An 18,995-nucleotide genomic window follows, 5' to 3' on the forward strand; every position below is an offset into this window, starting at 1 on the left:
TTTTTTGAACGTGCTCTTTAGTTTCACCTAGTAAGGCCAGATCGTCGGCGTATCCTACTATTTTGTGTCGGCCGTTCAACTCAACTCCCCCGTCATCGTCATACACTACGACTTTTCGGATGACGTACTCGAGTATCAAGTTGAACAGCAAGGGTGAAAGAGCATCGCCTTGTTTGAGCCCTGTAACGACATCAAACTCCTCCGTAAGGGTGCTACCCACTCTAACCCGCATTTTGCTTACTTGAGTGGCAACTTTGGTCATTCTGACTAGCTTGTCAGGTATGCCTAAGGTCTTGAGTATTTGGTAGAGAGCTTCCCTGTCGACGCTATCATAGGCTTTGGTAAAGTCAACGAACAATGAGTGAATGTCCCGGCCAAACTCCCATCTTTTCTCCATAAGCTGCCTTAGGAGAAAAATCTGGTCTACAGTGCTCCGGTTACGGCGAAAGCCACACTGGTAGTCTCCGAGTGCTGATTCTGCATATGGTTCTAGACGACCCAGAAGTATGTACGAAAGAATTTTGTATGCCGTCGGAAGCAGCGCAATCCCCCTATAGTTTGCACACTTTCTCCTCGAACCTTTCTTGTGTATGGGACATATAACACCCAGGTTCCACTCCTGTGGTTGTTTTTCGTCATTCCAGATCTTAACAATTATCTCATACAGTCTAGACTGCACTGCCCCTCCCCCATATTTCCATATTTCTGCTGGTATACCATCAACACCCGGACACTTATTGTTCTTAAGCCTCATTATCGCCTTTCTCACCTCTTCAAAAGTAGGTATTTCAGTTTGTGTACTGTGTGAAGTATCCTCTGGTACATTAATGTCAGTTTCAACAGGTGGGCAGTTGAGTAACCCTTCAAAATACCGTCGCCACTCATTTCGCATCTCTGATGGGTCTGAGATGAGGTTTCCTGCATCATCTTCAAGGAACTGGACTGTTGGTTGATAGCCTTTCTTGACCGCCCTTACTTCCTGGTAAAATTTCCTGCTCGCATTTGATCTCATTAACGTCTCTACTTGGCTCAGTTGGTCTTCTAGATGTTTTCTTTTGCACTGCCTGATCAGGTTCCTTAGGAAGTTGCGCTTCTCAGTGTATTCGATCTCCCATTTGTGGTCTTGTAGCGACAGTGCCCTGAGTCTCCGCTTTTCTTCCATTGCCATGTCACACTCCTTGCTCCACCACTTCCGCTTCTTGCAACTTCCTCTCTTTCCTATCACCTTCAGTCCAACCTCCCTAACGGTGTCCCTTACTTCTACCCAAGCCTCGTCCACATCGTCTTGCGCCTCTAAACCATTAAATCTATTATGCAGCTCAAGCTGAAAAGTCCTCCGTGCAGCTTAAAAACTTTAGCTATCTAAATAAAATCAGTAAATTATCCTAACCAAACATTATTTTTATAAACTCTTTCTATCATTCACATATGTCTAATTCACTTTTTTTCTAAATTTCAGATAAAAAGGATCAAAGACGACGTAGAATACTACATAGACTCATACCTAGAACCCGGATTCGAAGAAAACGAGTACATATATGACGATATCAACGGTTTGGACGACATAGAGTTAAGCGGCGTTGGGCTACCATCCTCCGCGACCACGGACTCGAATAGTAATGAGTCTAACGGCTCCCCCACTAGCATTATATCAGGTACTTATACTATATAAACATAGTTATATGCTTAAAAGAGAGTATAATTATATGTGTCGCTTAACTTCAAAACTGGGTAAATCCATTCTGCTATAAGGTTGATTATCTTTCAGATCATATTATATTTTTTATATATTCAAACTTAAAGCAGAATGGATTTACCCAGGTTAAAAATTAAGCGACACATATGACGATATCAACGGTTTGGACGACATAGAGTTAAGCGACGTTGGGCTACCATCCGCGACCACAGACTCGAATAGTAATGAGTCTAACGGCTGCCCCACTAGCATTGTCAGGTAATTATAGTAAACTAGCTTTTGCTCGCGGCTTCGCTCGCGTTAGAAAGAGACAAAAAGTAGCCTATGTCACTCTCCATCCCTTCAACTATCTCCACTTAAAAAATCAATACGTCGCTCCGTTTTGCCGTGAAAGACAGACAGACAAACAGACACACACACTTTCCCATTTATAATATTAGTATGGATAACATAGAAGTTGGTGAAGAGTAGGTACTCTCTTACACCACAACAACGATTTGCATGATACATATATACTGAGTGGAGTTAGTAGTTAGTAGTCTACCGTCCTCCGCAATCACAAACTCCAGATATTTTTTTATATTCAAAACTAATCCGCTACTTACCATATTGGGATAGGTAGGTCTGGTTTTTCCACAATGCTTTTCTTCGCCGAAAAAACAGCTAGTAAATATTGGATTGATTATATTTCCCATTTGTGGCCTGAAGACGAAATCTATCTACATCATATCTGCCACTACCCATTTCGTATAATCTGACAAATTTTCAAAATTAAGTTTTGTAATTTACTCTATGGAAATTTTTAAATAGTAGTAAACAAGCACGTAATCGTTTGGGTCGTTGAGCCATTGAGATAACGATACGTAATCCAACACACGTACAGTACAGTAAGTAACAAAGTTGGAAGTTTCGCAGTTTATTACTATATTTCAATGCCACTGAAGTTCAAAATCGAAATACAAATTACAGTACGACTAATTATTCAAACGTGTATTTTGGCACGGACTCTGTTGATCGGAAACTGTCAACGCCTCTGGGTGGCATGGCAAAATTGGCAAAGTTTCCAAAAGTAACCTTTCTCACTATATTATTTTGGGAGCTTTTCTTGAATTTCTATAAAAATGATAAGTCAAGTTTTAGAATAGAATAGAATGAATATTTATTCGAGAACACTCTTACAAATTATGTAATATTATTCTCAGCACCATCATTTACTCGTCATTTCTCGTTTCAGGAACAAGTCCCATTCCGTCTCCCACGTTAGAAGTCCACAACCACTCCACAGATTCCATAGACATTGAGAAGAAAAAGAAAGAAGAGGTCATAGCGAAAGTGAGTACCATAGACATTTTCTTTTATTATTTAAGATTATATTCTATATATTTAGTTTAAAATGTGGAGTATTGATTTTCCAAATTGATTATATTGTAGGTTTTGGGTTCGAAGCTGATTATTTTTTTAAATCTTCCTATTTAATCTATTGATTGGAAGAAAGTGTGAATACTGAAAGCTCAATGTAATATTCTATTACTTGAAACCTAGTTGCTTTCAAAATAAGTCACTAGATTTGAGTTACGAATAGATTAAAACACAGAAAAAAAGTATAAATATATCACAACAGCATGTCAGTCTCAATATGATGGTCTGTAGTGTATACAATATGTGTCTTCACTTCACACTTTCCGTCTGTAACAGAGTGAAGCAATTCCATCAGAATCTACGTGCCTCTTCCGAGGCAAACGCACGCCGTAATGCCTCGGGCGAGGTATAATGACTCACATAAAGCGAGGTATCGATAGGCAATTTCCTCGCGCGGCCGAGTCAGCACGGGCGTGTTGTTCGGCTGAGCAACCTGCCTCGACCGAGGCTCGTCTATATTATTATACGTTCACCTCGCGAGCAGGCGACTTGCCTCGCTCTGCGTGAAACCAGTTAATAAGGCCTGATTTAGACGGCTTGCGAATTCGCATGCGATTTTAGTTACAGGGGCTGTTGAGGTTTAATACAATTTTGCAAAGCCATCAAATACCGCAATGTAATAAAACTCGTATGCTAGTTCTCGTACCGTCTAAATGGGCCCTAAGGTTAGGCTGCGAACCCAAAGCCGCTCGGCCCTCGTGTAAAGGTGTGTGTATATTTGCAGCCGGTAAAGCCACTGCCGCTGCGGGCGGCGAGCAGCGTGGTCAATAATAGCACGTCACTCGTTAGTTCCTTGCTCAATAACTCCGCCGCCTCCACCAATAGGTCAGTCCACTGACTTTTATTACTGCTGTACAAGTGCTATAACAACATTCACGATATTTCAAGGCTCATATGTGACTTTTACAATCAAAGGGTTGTCAGTTATCTGTATAATTGATTTTATTTTGAAGCTATTGCGGCAGTAGCGCCTTATCAGGTCCATTTTTTTCAAAGTTGTCCACCCCACTTTTTTTTGGATTTGGAAATTTTCATATTATTTCCACTCAAAATCGCTAGCTCTTTCAATCCTAATAGGAGAAAAAAAGTGTCCCAAAATTTTTTTCCCATTCCGTTACCATATTGTCATACATTTTGTATGGCGGTAACAGAATGGAAGGTCTGAAAAATGTATGGAAATCTTGGGACAATTTTTTTCTCTTATCAGGATCGAAAGACCTCGTGATTCTGAGTATGAATAGCGTAAAAAATACCCATGTTACAAAAAAAGTGGGGTGGACAACTTTGAAAAAAAATGGCCCATCAACATCCGACAATAAGTAAAGTACCCCTTTGATCGAAAATGGCATATATATGGAGACGAAATCGGCCAAGCTGAAGGTTATCCGTTAGGCACTGGTCCCACCAAAAGCGCCGATACCTCATCTCTGGAACCAGTGCCGTAGGATCAGTTTGCCGGAAAATATCAACCTATCAGTTAATATACTAGGGAACAAATCAAATTATTTTGTTGAATATTTTTTGATTTGTTTTTTTCAAGTAGTCACACTACTATATATAAAAAAAACAAATAAAAAAAAAAATTCAACAAAATAATTTGATTTGTTCCCTAGTATAGATGACAGCACCATCTCTCTCGCTATATCGTAATCCTGCAAAGGATTCATATAGGAGGTGCAAGCACTAATTGCTCGCCTTTAGAGTTGGTCAAAAGGCGCCTAGCCTTATCAGAGATAACATACACTAGAGAAATTTCGTCGGGTACCACGGCGGGCGTGTGGTCTAGTGGTAAAAACGTTAGCCGCGTAAGCTGAAGACCCGGGTTCGATTCCCGGCTCGGCCACCAGTGGGCCTTGCCGTTTCTTCTTTCGTGTATGATATCTATTTCAATTTATACTATCAGTTAATAATAAAACCGGGGTTTAAAAACTGTTACGTTACATTGTCCCTTACCATTAGCCGAAATCGAATGTTTTTACGAACAATTTGTCAGCGTGTTCCTATGGTCAGAGGCAATGTGGAAAGTTCGAGAACGTCATATTTACGATAAAAAAAGTCATGAACGTGAATTTTGTTATTGCACCTAAATGCGGCATTTTGGTAGATTCGTATTAGACTGAAACAATTATTTTCAAAATGTTTATTCAATTTATTTTATTTAGTAGCTTGCTCGGTTTTTATATAAATTTACTTTTGACATCTCATGTTTTATTATGAATTGTTTTTGGCTAATATGTAAGTAGAACACGTTTATGATTGTGTTGCACATTTCGTAGACTGATAAATTTGCACATTTATAAAATATTACAACAATATTGAGTCATAGTTTTTGTAGCCTTCGGTGCAGTTTGACAAAAAAACGTAGAAATAAAAAAAGTGACGACATTGCAGTGTTATACCTTTACAAACCTATTTATATAAACAAAATGGGGTAATATTGTCAAATTTTAATTTTCACCTTTTTTATCAAACTATAACAGTTTCTTATTTATATGGCATTGCGTGACGTATATTCCGATTTCTATTTGAAGTCAACTTTCTGTATCTATATAGATGGTGCCATTGCCATCGCCATCATAGTTTGCCCGTAGTTTCAAGTTTAATTCTATATTATGTCGGGTTAAAAGTCTTTCAAGTCTGTCATCAATAAAGCTGCTTTTCTGGCCACTCAATTGCCTTTGATTCTGTTATTACGATTTTGACTGGTTATATTTGACACAATATAACAAAAATACAAAATGGTCCCGACGGAAGACCAGCGCTGACTCTCGGGTCAGCATTTATGCTGAGTCGGGACCATTTCGTGATAACTTATTTGTTTAATTTATTTAAATTGTTGTTTCTGTTTTTGTACAGTCGCCGGCATAAATAAGTGATGATTTATGTAGCTTGTCACTCTAACGTTGTATTTGAAATTTCATACGAAATTGTTAACGGATTAAAAGCGACAAGGTATAGAAATCATCATTTATTTATGCCAGTGACTGTACTTGTGTATCTTCTTAGTTATCACGAATAGATAATTGATCGATCGGCATATATAATCGATACAAGCTACGATGGCCCCAATCAAAAATCGACCGGTCGATCCCATCGAACAACTCAGTGGCATGGTGTGTAGGTTTGAATACTAAAGTGTGGTTTCCCGTAGCATAAACAATACGGGCGTGTCGGGCGCGTCCACGCCCAGCAAGCCGCCGCCCAGCCCGCCGCACCACGCGCCGCACGCGCTGCCACACGCGCCGCCGCACCGGCAGCCTAACAACACCGGTGAGTTGTACCATTCTACATATATCTTATGGGACAGCTTCGTTGTAAAAATCAGAGGCCCTGACGCGAACTCGCTAGGTGTTACCTTCTTGTCTCACTCACTTGCAAAATGTCAAGTGCGACAACACGCCCGATGTGATGAGCCGGGTCCGCACAGAGCGTGGCACGTCGCGAGGCGACTTCCTTGTGCGGCAAACGTATGTGCGTTTTGTTTAGTCGAGCGATCTGTCTACATTGAACGTTTGCCTCGCGACGTCCTTCGCTCTGTGTATACCTGGCTATTCAATATGTCCCTAAAGTTCTTGACGTTGGCATTAACTGGGTTCACATAGCAGTGTCACGAATTTCTTTCTGATTACAGTCAAGATATTAAATATAGATGCGGACAAAGTGCTAAAATAACGTATCCACAACCTCAACGCATAAGCAATAGAGTCGTGTATATATATTGTCCGCATCTATGTATATTTCAGCAGTTCTTAAAAAGTTTGTACAAAAATTAAGGAAACAGTGAAATTTGTTTTTTTTTATTCCTTTTTTAGGGTTCCGTAGTCAACTAGGAACCCTTATAGTTTCGCCATGTCTGTCTGTCCGTCCGTCCGTCCGTCCGTCCGCGGATAATCTCAGTAACCATTAGCACTAGAAAGCTGAAATTTGGTACCAATGTGTATCTCAATCACGCCAACAAAGTGCAAAAATAAAAAATGGAAAAAAATGTTTTATTAGGGTACCCCCCCCCCCCCCCTACATGTAAAGTGGGGGTTGATTTTTTTTTTTCATTCCTACCCCAACGTATGATATATTGTTGGATAGGTATTTAAAAATGAATAAGGGTTTACTAAGATCGTTTTTTTATAATATTAATATTTTCGGAAATAATCGCTCCTAAAGGAAAAAAAAGTGCGTCCCCCCCCTCTAACTTTTGAACCATATGTTTAAAAAATATGAAAAAAATTACAAAAGTAGAACTTTATAAAGACTTTCTAGGAAAATTGTTTTGAACTTGATAGGTTCAGTAGTTTTTGAAAAAAATACGGAAAACTACGGAACCCTACACTGAGCGTGGCCCGACACGCTCTTGGCCGGTTTTTGTTCCCAAGATTGATTTTATGAATAGAGTATCTATATTTTCTTAATTATAACAATTATGTTACGAAAGTCGACTTATATCAGTAGAAGTTGGTAACAAAATAGGATCAATTAAAATTTGCTGACGTGGCTATGTACAAACTTTTTGAGAACTGCTGATTTAATACCTTAACTCATATAATATAATAGAGTTATTTCTTTAGGAAGTCATAGATAATCATAACCTCTGTTGACTTATAGAATTAATGAGTCCTTTTGAAAAGACCTCAACTGTACTAGAGTTTTTAGATCATTCTGTCTTACTAACGTGTTTATTTCATAAGGCATATAAATGAACATGAGTAGATAGATAAATATAACGGTGAATATGTACGCACGTCAGCCGTGGCGCTGGCGGAGTACTTACCTTCAGAAGCGCCGTCGCCCGCGCTCACGCCCGCGCCCGCGCCCGCGCCGCCGCTGGAGCCGCGCGTGTACAGCGCCAGTGAGTGCCACCGATGCTGTGCTACACCGGCTGACAGGACAAGGCGACTAATACTTGACAAATTCATGAAAATAAATCAGGGGCCCATTCCTCAAAACTGAAAGTTACAATTTACGAGCGGAAGTCTCTTTCCGACTTGGCATATTAGACATTGACTGCCGCTTGTAAATTGTAACTTCGAGAAATGGGCCCCGGCCGGTAGCAGAAAACATCGAAACCGTTAAAGGAAACATAATCAAAAGAAACTTTAGTTTTGACAATGGTTAATTTGGAATCTCAAATACGTCACATTTGCAAAATTTATCTGATGCGGTCGCATCTAACATGCCTCTATTTTCAAAAAATGGTAAAGAGCATCGTCAGGTATTTTTGAGCACCTTGGTATATTTGATGGCGACACTGACTTCACAATTGTCCAAATTTCACCCAATAGTCATGAAAGTATTAAATATTTAAAATCTTTGTCCTGTCAGATGGTTCATGTTACAAAAACTGCCTTGAAAAGAGGACTTTTAAAAGCACAATTTTTTTGTTGGCTATGCGTATATAGTTCAAACACGTAGTTGAGTAGTTTTTTTAATGCACGATTCATGGTTAATTTTTTACTACACGCCAAAGCATGCTAAGATTTTTTTTATTTGTTTTTATTTTTAACCCCCGACGCAAAAACGACGGGGTGTTATAAGTTTGACGTGTCTGTCTGTCTGTCCGTCTGTCTGTCTGTCTGTTTGTCTGTCTGTCTGTGTGTGTGTCTTTCTGTGGCATCGTAGCTCCCTAACGGATGAACCGACTTAGATTTAGTTTTTTTTTGTCTGAAAGCTGAGTTAGTCGGGAGTGTTCTTAGCCATGTTTCATGAAAATCGGTCTACTATGTCGCAGTCGGGGGTTTTTTTATAAACTATATTTTTCCGATATAGTCAATTGAAAACATTACAAGATAGATAGAATACTCTTTATTGGCACACCTCAGCAAAAGATACAGTGGAGACAAAACAAATGATTATAAATAGAGGCAGACAACAGGCGGTCTTATCGCTAAAGAGCGATCTCTACCAGACAACAACCTTTGGGTAGCGGAAATAAAAAACATAATCAAAAAGATACCTATAGACAAGATCAAACGCTCACATTTTATTAGTAGAAAATTGCTCATGATGTGTCGCTATTTGTTATCAGACTCTTTACTTCATAGACTAAAATGTGATCGACTGTGACATCAAGTATGATACCTGTCCAGTTAATAGAACCTTGGGAATGACAAGTTCTCGATATAACTAGATATACAGGGTGCCCGGTAATTAATGGACAACCTTTTATCCACCAAGAGGGCACCTTATACTGGTCCAGAAAATCGACTTTAAGGTTTAGTAAAAATCGCCTGGTTTTCGAGATTTTCACACTTTTTAAAATTTCAATGGATATTAATGGACAACCTTTTAACCACCAAGAGGGCACCTTATAGTGGTCCAGAAAACCGACATTAAGGTTTAGTAAAAGTCGCCTGGTTTTCGAGATTTTCACACTTTTTAAAATTTTAGGTAGTATTAAAATTTTAAAAAGTGTGAAAATCTCGAAAACCAGGCGACTTTTACTAAACCTAAAAGTCGATTTTCTGGACCAGTATAAGGTGCCCTCTTGGTGGTTAAAAGGTTGTCCATTAATTACCGGGCACCCGGTATACTTTATATAAGTTTTATAATTTAAGTGTTTGAATAAATAGGAAACACACACTTATCCATCCGCAGACTAGTTATATCGAGAACTTGTCATTCCCAAGGTTATGATAACGTCCGTATCGATGGCCTTAGAGTTATTTACGGAAGTGTGACGTTACAGTACGCAATACTGTTCTAGCTTAATCGGATAAGTTACAAGTAAACACAGTTCATTATAGAAAAACAATATCTTAAAAAAAACGGTCTTGACAGGTATTAATGTCATAAATGTCGTATTACCTTGACAAGCGCTGACAGCGCTTACGCACAAGAAAAGAGATAAAAATAGTACCTAATTTTCCAATCGAATTCACTATCAGCTGTTTGAAAAACGTGTTAAACTAAGTTTAGAATGTTAAATTCCAAGATAAAAATGCAATTAGGTAGGTGTAACGAATTATAAATAGTATTCGTGATTCATACCCGCGCTATCGAACATCTCTAGTTATCCAGCTCGCGTTATCAGCATTGTTTACAAATAAACAACGTTATCGCCGCGTGAATGGCGACTCGCCACTTTACAATGTTACACCGTCCGCCATTGGCCGCGCGCCAATCCCCGCCGCGCTGGGCGCGCGCCAGCGCCCCGACAAACAGTCGCCTCCCGTCCTCCGACCGGCCAGCATCTAATTAGAAAAAAAAATAAAAGAAAAAAAAACATGATTTCCCGCCTAAATACCGGATAGATTAAAAATATGGACGATGGTAAATAAGTTTCGTGTGTGCATGAGTTTTTGACGGTGTTGCGCGGATATGTGGTATGTTTTCGATGTGTTGCGTACATAGTTTTTTTTCGTTGTGTTTTTCAATAGTTTCTATGCAAAGTGGCTCGTTATGTAATTGTGTTTGTGATTGTTTAGAAGCTATACGCGATGTCGTGTAGTTATCGCTAGTTAGTCTTTGTTTGTGAGTTATCGCGTCCACGTGGAAGACAAAGGACTATATTGCTTTCATTTACGTACATCAGCCCATTATAGATGTGACGATGTTTTGTGACGACATTTGGACTTGAATGGCTAAAAACAGAACGGAATCCGGAACAATGTTTCTTAACTTCTGAATAATATTTAAAACATAAATGTTTTTTGAAGAAGTCCTTGGTAGAAAACGGAAATAGGAAAAATACTGATGTCATTAAATTATTACGAATAATGTTACTTTTAGTCTTTATTGCTTTGAAATAACTACCATTGTGCCTACGCATAATCCTCCATATTCTGTTTTAATATCCAATAAACATCAGTTTATGACACCAGGCAGGCAATTATAGTCGCGCGATAAATGATAAAAACATCTGGCCGTCCCTATCGCACTTACAAATAGTGCGATAGAGACGGCCAGATATTTTATCGTCTATCGCGCGACCATGCTACCCGTGCAAGGCATTAATTATATTATACTGTCTTAAATCACTCGCTGCGCTCCAAATCTAGATGTAAACAAGTGCAATGACTTGTAAACCGAACGTAAATAAATACTCGAGAAGTGGCACATTGTCGTCAATCAACTAATGAGTCACTTGTCTTTGGGACTACTGAATTCTTCATTTTATCGATACAGATATCTAATTATAACGAAGTAGGCCGTTGCAATATCAAATGCTGTTTATTATCACTCCCCGTTTAAGTTTGAACTACATGTTAAGCCTGTAAAGGTGCAATTTCAATAACAAACTTACCAACGTGACAGGCGGATACGTTGCATGCGTTGCCATGGCAACCTACATGTAAACAACACGTGCTTTATGAAACATGCATAAGAGGTTAGAAGTCGTAAAACTGAATAGCTAGTTCAATTATATTGTGTACTGTTAACCTTGTTAGTCTTATTACGGTGACTTAGGGTTTACTTATAGCCGTTTTGCGTTTGAAAAATATGCAATTTCAGTCTGTTGTATCCTAAATAATAAATATAAACAGATACATAGCTTTCTAAAGCCCAAGGTCCTACTTAGGTATTCAGTTCGATATATTGAAATCATGTTTGGAACAAAGTTGCATTTCAAATATTTAAAAATACAGATGAACTAGCGTTAATTCGCGTTCAGAAACATGTTTCATTTTGGAGACCCGTCATCAGGCATGAATGATCGCCTAGACCTGATGACGGGTCTCCAAAATGACTCGAAACATGTCGCTGAACGCGATGTATTAAATGTGAGTACATCCGTATATTTAATACTAGCTTTTGCCCGCGGCTTCGCTCGCGTTAGAAAGAGACAAAAAGTAGCCTATGTCACTCTCCATCCCTTCAACTATCTCCAAGGACCATTTAATACTAGACTGATATAGCCCATACAAAAAAGCGTACCCCTGAAAAAAGCTTAGTTTTTGCTTTAAAACTAGATGGCGTTGTTTCGTAACCCGGGAGTGGAAAAAAACATATTTTCACACATATTTTTACTTGTTTTTATATTATACTATGAATAACTATCAAAAAACTTTATTTTAATATCAAAATATTGGCTCAAAACACAATTTTTACAAATTATATTTTTTGGTCGGCCTCGACGTAGTTGTGATCGCTTCGCTGGCTAAGTTTGTTCGCATGTTGTCTAATTATTGCCAAATAAAATGACTAGATGACGTTGGTGGACTAGGAAAATGTCACATCCGTTTCGTTGTTCATTAATATAATATACTTAGTGATAATAAACCTATATGTTGAGCTCAAATACGTTCAACAAAACGCAATCATTGTGCCAACAGATGTGACATCTGACATCCATGTCACATCACAAATGTCATTGTATGATTTATTGAATATTCATAATATATGGATATTAAATATTTTAGAATCGCAGCAGCAATGCGAGTAGAGATACAGAATTAATAACTGTATAAATTAATAATTGTATGACCAATGACCTCATACATAAAATTACCAGTTTAGGTGACAGAAGGCGAATCCAATTTGTAAACATTAAATGTGCTAAGGAAAAGAATCTTTCCGATTTTCAACGGGACACGGCTGAAGGGGCGAGCTGGTTTCGACTGCGCCCATGCATCTCAATTGTCCAGAAAGTTCATTCGAAGATCATTTTGCTTATAATAATCTGAGTAATCACAGTGAATGGTTTGACAGTATTTCAGCTAACATGTAGAGAGACTTGCTAGCTTCGTCGGTCAGGCTTCGTCTTGGACACAACGCGGATAGTTAGGCCGCCAGGTGTGGCACTTTGGATTACGTTTTTATAATAAATTAATGATAGTTTGTATTGTTTTGGTAATATATTTTCTACTCGTATACTACTCGTTTGGTACTCGTATAAACCTAAACTGAGATAATAAATGAATAAAAGGAAATAATTAGTGAAACTCTGACATAAGTAATAATTAATGAGACTAAATGCGTTTTCACATTATCCGATCCGATATCGGATGTAGGACTGATACCCCATACATTACAGGCGCTATCTTGGATTTTTTCCATTTAAATCCTTCCGACATCCGATATCGGATCGGATAATGTGAAAACGGACTAAGACAATAGATACCTTGTTAGTGTTATATACCTATGCCTATGTATATCCCACCAAAAACATTCTGTAAAAAATAGCCGTCTCGATGGAGCTGCTTGTTTATCTCTAAAAAGTAATGAAATCTACATAAAGTTCCTTACTGCGATTTCTTTATTATTATAGTTAACTAGCCTTTGCCCGCGGCTTCGCTCGCGTTAAATTCGAAAATCTCTCCACAAACTTCCATCCTCCATTCTAAGGAAGTGGGGGGATATAAAAAGAGACAAAAAGTAGCCTATGTCACTTTCCATCCCTTCAACTATCTCCACTTAAAAAATCACGTCAATACGTCGCTCCGTTTTGCCGTGAAAGATGGACAAACAAACAGACACACACACTTTCCCATTTATAATATTAGTATGGATGTTGTGTGACTTGGCCGTTGAAGTGTAGCGGTGCTGGCGACAGATTGGTGCAATGGTGTCATGGAGCACCTGGTTATAAACTTCTTTATACCCTTGTGTATAAAGAAGTTTATAAGTTTCATATTCGATGGTCCGAGCTAAGGTTCGTAAAGCCATGAAGCCGAGCTGATAATCATTGTCGCTAAACGCCGATCGAAACGCAGTCTGAAGTGGGTGATAAACGTACGATACGAGCAGGTATGCGTACTTATGGCTCGACGACCTTTTTCGATTGTGTGTCACCGTAAGTACGCGTAAAAACCGCTGCGCATAGTAGTCGACCATCCAACGCGTACTTGCTCGTACGCCTATCACCCACTTGACGTCGCGCCAACACTTTATGGAAAAAGCGGGTTTTCGACAACTACCAATAAGATTTTAGACATTCAAAAATCTTCAATAATACTCAACTGTTTCGGTCGCACTCGTTCAAATATAGGATAGGATTGGTATGAGCGAGACGGTCAGGAGATTGATTGTCAACATGATATCTATCATAAACACCGTTCGAAATGGCCTCATTAAAATCTAAATTTTAAATATATTGAAAGTAATATTACTAATCATTGACGTCACGCTCAAAATGAAAGAGATAGAAAATTTGACAGTATGGTACTCTTTTGCATGATTGTCATAATTCAAAATAAGAACGATGGCTTGCGTTGTAAACAGGGACTGAAACATGACACGGGCCCCTAGCGTCATCTATATACTTTTCACTGTATCACTTGTAATGCCGTTGAACTACCGCGTGCGTATTTAAAAAAAAAACGACATTTTTATTCAAATGACACTCTTAGTGACATCTAGTGACATAGATTTACGGCTGCCAACGGGGTACGGTATTTAGTATGGACTCTGCTGGTCCTTTATAATCGTCCTTGGAGTAAGGATTTTATGCTTATGTAATCAAATCTAGCAGTCTAGTATGCATTTATATTGCCCTGGGGTAATAGTGACTGGGGGACAACTTCAACTACATTGCTCCCCAGTCGATATTGCTCCAGTCCTTGTCACCTATGATTTTCCAGCATCACAATGATTTATATCTGTTGTCCATTTCGCAGTTATATCACGCGTGTATGGTAAAGCGCATAAAATAAGTAATTTATATCGATTCGCTATACACGTGCAATCGTGCATGCGTGCGCTTAATAGAATTATGTGCTTTAATTCGTTCTTGTGCATCGGACGTGATTTGCGGCCTTACTACGAGTGAATTGATAGTTTTCGTGTTATGTGTGTATATGTATGATATGCTACTTAAATTTTTCTAATTAATATTCGCGGCTAGACACGAAGAACTTAGAACATTTTACAGTGTATTTCTGATCTAGTTTTGCTTGTAAGGGCATTTTCAGAAATTGGAACACAATCAGAGTCGGTTTTTAACAAAAAGTTTAATTTTTGTCAGTTTTGTAATGACAGTTAAGCATAAAAACTCTATAAAAATCAACATCGACGTCTTTTTACGTTTCTGAATTTAGATTATCGCTTATAGTTTATGTAATTAACACAAAAAGTATCATCACAAAACTGAGACCGAGTTAACTTTTTGTTAACAACTCAAGCAATTTTTGATGTGCCAGATTTATAGAAAAAGTTATTCTGATTTGTTACCTAAAGTCGTTTAATATTGTTTTCACCGCACTTTAAATGTGCTATTGCACGCAGGCGGAGCGTGAGTTATAGAAAAATCGTTCTCCCAAGGGAATAATGAAATTTCTTGTACCATACTTAACTTTTTTACATCTATTTACATTGCGAGTGTGATGAAAAGCATTGTGTGTAACTCGGGGAGTATGAATATTACTAACTCGAGTCTTTAAATCGCTCCGGCAAGCCGTCGCGATTTAACTTACTCTCGTTAGTAATATTCAACTTCCTCCCCTTGTTGCATAATGTACTAATTCCTTCTTGTCGCTTCCGAAATGGCTAGTTTGAAATGGTGGTTTATTGAATTGTCAACTCGTGTTAAGGCCGCTGTAAGATACCTAGTAGCAGTAGCTAACGGTTGTTATGCAGATGTGTACTTATGCGATGTGTGTGTTGCAGAAATAGTGGAGAACGGCCCCGTCCCCGCCGCGCCGCACCCCGCGCCGCCCGCGCCCGTGCCGCCGCCGCCGGTCAGTACCGCCACCACACCACTCCACTCCACACACCACACCACTCCACACCACACCACACCACGCTCATCATTCGCCTGCTCTTATCCCAGTCATTTGGGGTCGGCGCAGCATGTCTTCCGCTTCCATCCCTCCCTATCGTCCGTCATCTCATCATTCACTTTCGCTTCATAATCATCTTTTCCTCGATTTCCCACTTCCTTCTACATTCATTCGCAATACCTTTCTCGTCTCATGACTTTCATCCCCTCGCTTCGCATCACATGCCCGTACCACGCTACACTTCACGAGCTGCCATCGAGCAAGCGACGTGTTTCCATCAGATATATCGGAACGGTCAAGGTGCTCGCAAATATCTGCACTTGCACCTTTATTGTTAGAACGTGTTCAAATATTTTTGAACGCCCCGGCCGCTCCGATGTAACCCCACTATAGAATGACAATATGCATTGCATACAAATCATTCCCACTGTCATGTATGAAGACAATACTATTTGAACGAAATACCTTTGCTACCATTACTTTTCATAGCCTTGATCAGAAAATGTGTTCCCAGATGTTCCATGTTGGTACTTCTGAGAAAAGAAACTTTACCTAGTTAAGAGGGCTTTCGTGTTAAAAATAGTGAAATCGCAACCGAGCGCTCGATCATACCGTGTGTGGTATCAAATTAAAGGGCTTTTTGCGAGTAGTTTATAAATATATATCACATTATAGGACTTTTTCTACTTGGTCTAACAAAATATGAGAAAATGTCAAAAAGTGGTAATAATTGTACCGGTGAAGGCTCGTTTTCAAAAAATTGGCAAAAATCAATAATAGCAATTTATAATCACTAAGGCATAACAGCAATTTAAGTAAACGTTGCAGATTAATTTAGTAAAAACTTACTTCGATGTGATGTCGATTTTCAAAGATATTGTTACTTAATTTTAGGTAATTTCTGAAAAAAATTGAATTCGCCTTAGGCTAGTTTACTCTTTTTCAAAAACTTAAAATAAAAATCTAGTCTGAAATGATTGTGGTACAGGATATACGAATTATAAATTTGCCTGTTTTAATATTCAAAATTGTCCAAATTTTACAAATAAGATCGACTGATTCAGCTCTATACGTGCGTTTTTCTAAACGTGCATTAGAGAAAAATTCATAATTAATTTAGAGAGAAATCCAGTCTAATAAAAATCAAGATAATAAGATGCTCTAACTGGAACTTGAATTAAATAAATCTATTGGATAACGGAAAGTGTAGTATTTCACCGACTAAAACTATCAATTTTACATTCTTTTGACGTTTTTTTTGAAAGCAGCCTTAAAATCAGACTTCAACTTCGTTGGCAGTAATTTTGATGGAGCAAATTTTGCGTAAACGCCTTAATTTGATAAAAAATGCACAATATGTATATGGTATCAAAATCGCTGTAGCTTGGTTTCACACTATTCCGGTTTTAATCTCTTATCTGAAAAAAGTGTGATTGAAAGTCACTTCCTAGATTTCCGAGCCTGAAAGACGCGCAAAACCATAACCATGCAACAGATGTAACTGTCAAGTCACACTTTGTTTTCTGTTTCCAGACGTCAAAGAGTTCGATCGCGCCCGCGCCCAGTGTTCCCACGGAGCCCGCCGTGTCGCCGCTCACCGTCAACGGCCCGCTCCACCACCACCCGCACACGCCGCAGCACACAGTCAATAAGTGAGTTACCTGTAACCTTAGTGTAAGGGCCTGAGTGAACGCTTGGAGCCGAGCGTTCGGCGTAGGGTTGCAAATATGAAAAAAAAAAACATTTTTTTTTTATAATTATAAAAAAAAAACGCGCATCATTGTTTTTTTTTCTACAAATAATACGACAATAATGGTTTTTCGTGATTTGTAACGTTTCAAACAATAACGTACATTTTAATTCGATAAACATTCAGTATACAAACGTTTATTGGGGAATCCCCGATGCGACGTGGAGCGTGGAGAGGTTCTGTTGCCAACAGTAAATAGCGATAACTACTAACTACAGATTTCGTAAATGTTAGTTTTATAAAACCAGAAATTAAAGTTATTAAAATTAAATTCGTTTAATAGTTAACATAAAGTCAAAAAACCGTATATAAGTACTTTGCAAATTTAGAGTTAAAGTGCCCCTGTGGCCTATTTGCTGAATAATGATTTTATATTTTGAGATTTCATACTTTAGAAAAAAACATACTCCAGAAAAAAAACTGTTTTTTTTTTCACGGTTTTTTTTACAAGCCAGAAAAAAAAAACCGTTTTTTGCAACCCTAGTTCGGCGGCGCGTGCAGTGGGGCGAGCGAGCGTGCATACATCTTATGCAGCGTCGACTCAGGACCTGCCCCGTCCCGCCCCGCTGCACTCCAAATATGAGCGTACGTAGAGGTACTGGGGGCCGATTTTTGAATCTCACGGCGTTCGAATTCAGAAAATTGCCTACTATTTTCAGTGACAATTTTCTGAATTCGAACGCCGTGAGATTCAAAAATCGGCCCCCTGCTCTGTCACGACTTTGCGCGACTGGCGACGACGGTAACAACAACCATAAATATAACCTAACCACAAAATTAAAATTTTGAAAAAACCCCCGACCGCGACCTAGTGGACCGATTTTCATGAAACATGGCTAAGAACACTCCCGATTAACTCAGCTTTCAGACAAAAAAAACTAAATCAAAATCGGTTCAACCGTTCGAGAGCTACGATGCCACAGACAGACACACACAGACAGACAAACAGACAGACAGACATACACACAGACAGACACGTCAAACTTATAACACCCCTTCGTTTTTGCGTCGGGGGTTAAAAAGAGAAAGTTTTATATGTAGTTCATAGCTCGGCGACGAACTATAATTATTATAGTTATATAGCTTATTATAAGCTTGCGCTGTCATCGCATCTCTTTTATTTACACGGGAGCTACGAGGGGTGGCTGAAAACTTATCTACCTAACTATGAAAAGGCGTAACTGGGTAAAATATTTTTATTTTTCTATATAATTTTCTATATATTTTTATTTTTCTATATAAAGAAGGGTGACAGGGCTGATATAGGTAATTATCGCCCTATCAGCCTTGTCTCCCACCTGTACAAAACTTTTATCAAAATTATAGAAAGCCGTATCTCAGGCCGCCTCGATCGCCACCAACCACCCGAGCAAGCAGGATTCAGGCCAGGCCTCTCTACCACCGACCATCTGCACTCTGTAAATCAAATAATTGAAAAATGCCAAGAACATAGACTTCCACTTTATATTGCCTTCATAGA

The 18,995-nt window shown here is 38.8% G+C and overlaps 1 protein-coding gene across 3 annotated transcripts in view; it reads left to right on the forward strand.

Annotated features, from left to right (window-relative positions):
• Positions 1-18,995, forward strand: part of LOC125230143 (CCR4-NOT transcription complex subunit 3) — a 46,613-nt gene that overhangs the window by 18,872 nt on the left and 8,746 nt on the right. For all 3 annotated transcript variants that reach the window (XM_048135176.1, XM_048135177.1, XM_048135178.1), the window contains 6 exons: positions 1,460-1,655; positions 2,931-3,028; positions 3,840-3,940; positions 6,267-6,385; positions 15,653-15,723; positions 17,299-17,417. In XM_048135176.1, the coding sequence (XP_047991133.1) occupies positions 1,460-1,655; positions 2,931-3,028; positions 3,840-3,940; positions 6,267-6,385; positions 15,653-15,723; positions 17,299-17,417 (704 nt within the window). The remainder of the gene's footprint in view (positions 1-1,459; positions 1,656-2,930; positions 3,029-3,839; positions 3,941-6,266; positions 6,386-15,652; positions 15,724-17,298; positions 17,418-18,995) is intronic.

Source organism: Leguminivora glycinivorella, chromosome 10 (genome assembly GCF_023078275.1).
Source record: "Leguminivora glycinivorella isolate SPB_JAAS2020 chromosome 10, LegGlyc_1.1, whole genome shotgun sequence".
In the NCBI taxonomy this organism is placed as follows: Eukaryota; Metazoa; Arthropoda; class Insecta; order Lepidoptera; family Tortricidae; genus Leguminivora; species Leguminivora glycinivorella.